The sequence below is a fragment of the Garra rufa genome, chromosome 7 (assembly GCF_049309525.1).
Source record: "Garra rufa chromosome 7, GarRuf1.0, whole genome shotgun sequence".
In the NCBI taxonomy this organism is placed as follows: Eukaryota; Metazoa; Chordata; class Actinopteri; order Cypriniformes; family Cyprinidae; genus Garra; species Garra rufa.
Genome location: NC_133367.1, coordinates 17,180,008 through 17,187,155, shown reverse-complemented (window position 1 = coordinate 17,187,155; position 7,148 = coordinate 17,180,008). Strand labels below are relative to the sequence as shown.

General features: G+C 32.0%; 1 protein-coding gene across 1 annotated transcript; it reads left to right on the top strand.

Annotated features, from left to right (window-relative positions):
- On the top strand, positions 1-435 carry LOC141337826 (ribonuclease-like 3). Its single transcript, XM_073843414.1, has one exon. The coding sequence runs from the start codon at positions 1-3 to the stop codon at positions 433-435; it is 435 nt and encodes a 144-aa protein (XP_073699515.1).
- The last annotated feature ends 6,713 nt before the right edge of the window (positions 436-7,148 follow it).

Genomic DNA, 7,148 nt, shown 5'->3' with positions numbered 1-7,148 from the left:
ATGGAGATTCATCAGTCTGCTGTGATTCTGCTGCTGGTCTTGGCTGCTTCTTTCACTGATTCTGGTCAACCATATAATTATATAAAATTCCTTAATCAGCATTTTGGTCCTCATGTAAGTGAGCATGATTGTGACAAAGAAATCAGAAAGAGAGACATCACTGACTCTGGAACTGCAAATGGCTGCAAAGAAGTCAATACCTTCATAAAAGCAAATTCAAATAATATTAGAGTAGTTTGTGGAAATGGAGGAACTCACCTGCGTGGAAATCTGTTTAAGAGCAACCAGCCTTTTCCTGTGGTCACCTGCAAATTACAAAGTGGACAGAGACACCCAAATTGCCAATATAGAGGGAAGAAGTCCACTCGTTATATTGTTTTGGGGTGTGATGGAGGATGGCCTGTACATTATGACGAAGGCATAATTAATGTATAGATGATAGGCTGAATTGGGCCTCACAAAATTATGCTAATCACTTGTTATTTTTTGCCTTTCTTTGTTTTCAAGTGCAAAAAAAATAAAAAAAATAAGTTATCTTTTAAAGAACCAAATCTATAACTCTCCATGCATCTCTCTGTGTGTAATTGTGCTTATCATGAGCACTCTGTTTAGCATAAAAAATATAAATATTATTCTACCTGTCTGCAATACTCAATAAAAATGTTCTACTACCTATAAACTCAATTGCTTGATTCTTGCATCTCAACAACACCAATTTGAAGATAAATATCCATTAACTTATTATTATTATTATTATTATTATTATTATTATTATTATTATTATTATTATTTTGTCTTTATACTTAATAATCAGTGTTGGATAAGTTATTTTTAAAAGTAATGCATTACAATATTGCATTACTTCCTAAATGAGTTACTAATTGCATTACTTAGTTACTTGTTATGGTGTTGTGTCACATTTGCGTTATTTTTATCATGTGCGCTGGGCTTGTTTGTTTGTTTTTAATATAAAAAAAAGTTTTTAACATTTTTTTTGTAAATTTAAAAACCCTTCACACCTAAAGTGAAATGAATAAGCCTCAGGCTGAAGGAAATGTACATTCACATCTGTACAGTAGAGGGTGCAGCTCGAACAAACCTTTCAATAGGACAGAGAGCAAAGTTCAACACTCTTCAGCAATTTAAAAAAATAAAGAAACACAAATGCTATGCTTATCTAAAGTAATTTTTGTTGATTAGTATGTTTGAATTGGACCATCAAAGAAAAAAAAGACATTGGTTGAAAAATAGGATAATAGGATAATATATGATATTAGTAACATTTAACATAATTACTGTGTCAGATTCTGAGTTTGTATTTCACTGTTTTTATTCATTTTAAGAAAAACTGAATCTATTTCATGCAAGTGAGATGAATAAATGCATATTAACATTTAGTCTAGATCTACATTGATCATGTTTACACAGCGCACACAAAACCTTTGGACTTCATTTCTGATTTCTCTCAACACGGGGACAGGAGAGCAGTCAGTCAATAAATAGGTGAACAAACTAAGTGAAGTTACTTACTTGAAAAGGTAACTCAGATATTGTGAAGTACATTTAAAAGTAATGCTGTACTTTAATAGTTGCTTGAAGTAATCTGATTACATAACTCAAGTTACTTGTAATTCATTAAACACAGTTGCCATCTGCAGGCCATGAAATGTATAAAAAATCACTATCAGGTCCAATACGTACCAATACGTATATATACGGTTGTAATGCGGTTTGTTTTGCTGATATTTCAATATAAACAGTCACATGAGTGAAAACAGCTTGATCTGACAGCTATGATCAGTTTGTATGTTGAATCTAATGTTTAATGTTGTTGTTTTTTTTTTCATTTATGTACATGACATGTCCTGCTGACACTGGGTTCAGCTTCAATTTGCTTTTTGCAATTTTTCTTCATTAAAGAAAGAACTCTTACCAATCAAAATATCATTAAGCACACTCTTTTTGACATCTGACTTTTTTTTTCCTGGTATTTCAGGTATTTAACATACCTTATTGTATTGTAACTTTAGGATTAAAATGACATAGACACATATTTTCAAATTGACACATGAAATGGCATATTTTTGCTTACACTCAACAATAAAAATTACCTGAATAAAATGGCTTAATTTTATTATGTTGTATATACACTCACTAAAAATAATACTTGACAAAGATATTATGCTTTTAATCCATTAAATTTAAGTTAAAAAGCTCTAAAGTTATGCAAAACCTTTAAATTTTAACATGCCTGTGTGTAGAGAGCATCACATCACAACTTAAGCATCACATTTTTGTAAATTATTATTAATCAATTATTACTTATTAATATTCATCACTGCTAGTACACTGGTTAGAATATCATCACAGTCCAAAATTGTCCCTTTAAACCAGCGCATGCGTATTATATTAAGAGATCGCTATTGCGCATGTGTTTGTTGTTTTAAACCCACTCGCACGCGCCTAACGACGTCCAGTATCAAAGATAAAATTAACGAATATTTTATTAACCTTCTATTGCTACTTGCACAATTTCATATTCACCGCTGCAAATTGACTCAACAAAATCCTTAATTTATAATTTAAAAAAAAGAGGTTCAACAGTATCCAAACTAGTTCCTCATTCAAAAATCTTAAGGCTTCTAAAACTGTCAATTTGTTTAATCTTTTTAATTTATATTGTTAAAGGTTTTGTTTTGTATTTATTTATTTATTTTTATTATATACATGCAAAATGTTGACATTTTTGTACTTTTGTGCTTTGTACCTTGGCAATAAAAAAAAAAAAAAAAAATAAATAAATAAAATAAAACGTCCAGTAGGTATTGGACCTGGTCCATCTACGTCATCGCGCTACAGCCTGCAGCTAGGACCTCTTGGATGAACAAGGTTATCACAAGCTGAACTAAATCACCTGGGAAAACAAAAATGCAAAAGCAAAATACAATAAACTACCCTATCACCATTGCATTGTTAGCTTAGTCAACGATTATGATAGCACACACAAATTATATATTTTTTTAAGACACAAATATTATATTATAAGTGAGTCATGTCTTTTTAATAATGTTAATCACAAAAACATGAAAGATCAAATTAATTTCCTTGTTTTATAAAGACTTTCAGGCATGTTTATGTTTGCTGATGTAAAGATAAGGAAAAGAAAGGGAAATTCTTCACTATTCTTCATAGTGTTGCACAATGCTTACAACAGTGTACTAAAATACCATTAGTATTTAGAAAATACAAACATTTGTGTCCACTTATTGATTTATGGTACAGGCATTAGAGAAGAGTTTAGCATGTTAGCTTTGACATGTAAACTTTAATAAAAAAAATATTTACCTAACATGAATAAAAATCACAATTTATCTCTATTGAGACATTTATATATTTACAATGAGCACCATACAAATGACAAGTCCAAAAATAGGAACAAGAGAGCACCTCTAAATTAAACCAAAAGAACAGCCCTTCTTAATAAAAAAACTTGTAACAAATCATAGAGAGCAAAAGACTGTGGTTTGTAGTTGAAGATGTTTGTAGTTTGCCAAACTGAATCTGGATTTCCAGCGCAAGAATCAAGACAACATTTGCATTTGTTCTTATCATTTCTGGTCAGGAAGGGTAAACTATTAGGCTAACATTTTAATTCATACTGCTCATACACGTATATAAACACGGTCTGGAATCAGGAACAGGGAAACACACACGAAGACAATGCAGCCAGAATGAGCAGTGAGACATGAGAGTTCTTATAGACCAGATAATAGTGAGCAGGTGTGAGTGTAATCAGTGCTAATGACAAGACAGGAATGAACAATCAGGGAAGTGCAGTGCAAGGGGAACAGCGACCTCAGGTGGCTGAGGGAAACCCCACAGCCCAGATCATGAAAAGAAAGGAACATTGGTTTGTGCTCAAACACATTTACATACTTATTTTATATCAAATAAATAAAACCTTAAAACTAACAGCTTTCCAATAAAATGTCAATATTTTCCAGTAAATAGAACTGGTCAACATCAAGTTTGCAAATGTGAATTAACATACAGGTAAAGAAAATAACTGAATATAAAAAAAAGACAAATACATATATAGACTGTATCACTCACCATTGACTTTAACACTGAAGGTGTTTGTACTGCTGCTGTTTATCAGTAGTTGATAAACTCTAGAGTCTGTGGTTGTGATGTTCATGATGGTCAGAGATCCAGTCTGAGGATCCAGCTTCAGCCTGTGTCTGAATCCCTCAGTACCTTTATTGCACTGAACATCTGTACAGATATCACATTGATCTCCATTGATCTGAGCAATACGAATGCCAATAAAATACCATTTAATCTTTTCTTGCTGTTTTGTTTTAACACCAGTGTGTAGAGTGACTGAATCTCCCTCCATCAATAATCCTGAGAATCCGTCTGTATCAACACCAGACGAATCTAGAGAAGAAAATGAACATAATCCGAAAAAAAAAAAAAAAAAAAATATATATATATATATATATATATATATAAATTTGTGCTTTCTACAAATCAAGAGTACAGAAAATATTTCATAGACTAAATATTTTCATAGACTGTAGATTGATGCTTTCCCTTTCGGAATAGCCTGCATAAAAATAACATGACATTGTATTCATTTAGCAGAAGTTTTAATCCAAGGAGACTCACGTTACATTTATTTAAATTATTTGATCAATTTATGTAGTAAAACAACCCTGCATCAACATTAACTGATGGTTATGATGCCACGTTACGTTTTTATAGCCTACCAAATCAGTTCGTCTGATCATTTTGTCACTTTTGTCACACGAACAGTCTCTACAGCTACCACCGTTTCTACAGAGCAATCAGTGTATTGAGCGAAAAAGAAATTTGAACAAATAAAGGTCTTACTATTGTCGAGGAAAAACATGGTCGCAGCAAGAAAATTAAAGACAATCTTCATTTTCACCACTTTTTCCCTCAAGAATGCAGATTCTCATTACAAAAACGTTCTGTTCTCCCGCTTAGATAACGATGCAGGTATTTCTAGCCAGAAGTGAAAGTAATAAGGGAGCCTCCCTGTGGATGGAAAGTAGAGCGATTATGCTGCCTAAAGTCCCCTTGCTTTTCTAATATGCATATGCAAAAAATTTTTTCGCCGTGTTCCTTACTTTTTCCTTTGTAAAAGTAATACTAAAGTATATAATAATAAGTATATTAGAAATAAGAATGTAAATAATAAGAATAACAGACCAATAATTAATTAAAAGAACAATAATTATATAGTTATATTAAAATGGTAATTTATTAATATAAATTACTATTAATATTATTATTATTATTATTATTTTCCTCAAGATTCTCTCGGTCACCATCCAGGACTTGACCAGAGTCCTTGGGAGTTCCTCTCTAAAAAGTGAGTACTTTGTGTAGGATGTGTGCAGTCTCACAAAGCACAGTCTTCTGAGATTCAAAAGCACTTGGCTTACCTGGGATCTATTCCAAATATTGTTGGAATCCTTTCTTCATGCAACCCAGGGCTCCTATCTCAACTGCACCTGTGTTCTCGTGTTCCAGGATTTGCTGATGTCAATTCCCATGCAGGCTCTTATACTTAATGAGCTTGTCATTCTCTTTCTCCATGCACTGCATTGTGGCCTACTGGTATTGTAACACCAATGAGCAGATAGATTTTGTCCTTCTTGTTGTGGATAATGATGTCTGGACGGATTGCACTGATGGTCAAGACGATAAACACACCTTTTTACATTTGTTGGTGTTCACTACTGGTTGTGGGACATTCTCATACCACTTGTTGGGCACTTCAACGACAAGTTCTTTGCAAATCATCCAATGAATACAGCTTGAGGTTCATGTATCTCAATTTTCATTGTGTGTTGTGTTTCTCCTGCTGTTCTGGATATTCTCAAGTTCATGATTAAAACTACTTATACCAAAAACAACCTCAATCTGTGTTCCTCAATTTTCCTATTCATCTTTCTTTACGGTTATAATTTAACATTCAGTCAGGTCTGTGCCTTTAATACTATTATGACTATAAAAATGCTTATATAGTTGTTTTATATATTAAACAAAAATAAAATATATAAAATTTTATCTTTAAATTGATTCCTTTTAACAGAAAGTTGAAGATGATAAAACACTGCTAAAAGTCTTGATTTCTGAAACAGTGTTCAAAGACAAATATTTCGGTCACAGATGGTTTGGTTCATGAAACAGCTTTTTTTTCCTACACTGAAAAAAATGTTATGTTGAATTTACTTAATTTTATTACGTCAAGGGGTTGCACGAAATAAATTTATCTAAATCCAGATATATTTTTTAAGTTGAGTGAATTTATATTTTATAAGTTGAGTTTACTTATATTTTATGAATAAGGTTGTACTTATATTTTATACATTGAGTTTATTAATCTCTTTCAGTAATTTCAGATTAATTATATTCATAATTTTAGCTAAACTATTTTGAGTAGAATTTACTCAAATTAATTGTGCAACCAGATCAATTTAATCGTTTAATTTCTACATATTAAAATTAATTTTAATCCAATATTTTTTTTTTTAAATCTAGCTGGCAGAGGTGGGACCAAGTCTTTCTATTCAAGTCACAATTTAAAGCCGAGGATCAAATGTTGATGTTTCATTGGTTAAGATGATGCTACCATCATGAGGATCAGTGTTTGCTTTAGTTGGGCCCTTGACCCTTGACTTATTATGTTAGATATCTTGCTGCAACATCATATGTAGTGCTACACATTAGAGAGTTTGAATGCAATATGAGGTTATCAGGTAGTGACCTGATTATATGTAGAGTAACTACTATTGTGTTGAATGAGTAGTTCTGTGAAGCTTCACATGTAATTCTTAGTTTTGTTCTTATAGTTCAAAATTAATATTTCTGCTACATGTAGGACATATAAATAACCTCAGCTCTCGTGCTATTTAGATACATGCAGACATCAAGAACCAGCATATGAATCTCAACAATGGTGACAATGAACTAAATTCTTCATGCTGCAATGCATGCTGGGTAACACCATAGTAAAAACTCCTATCATACACTACAGCATGAAGAATTATTGTCACCACTGTTGAGGATGGTATGATAAGTGTTTATGTCTAAAAGCCTGAGCTGTTGTAAGA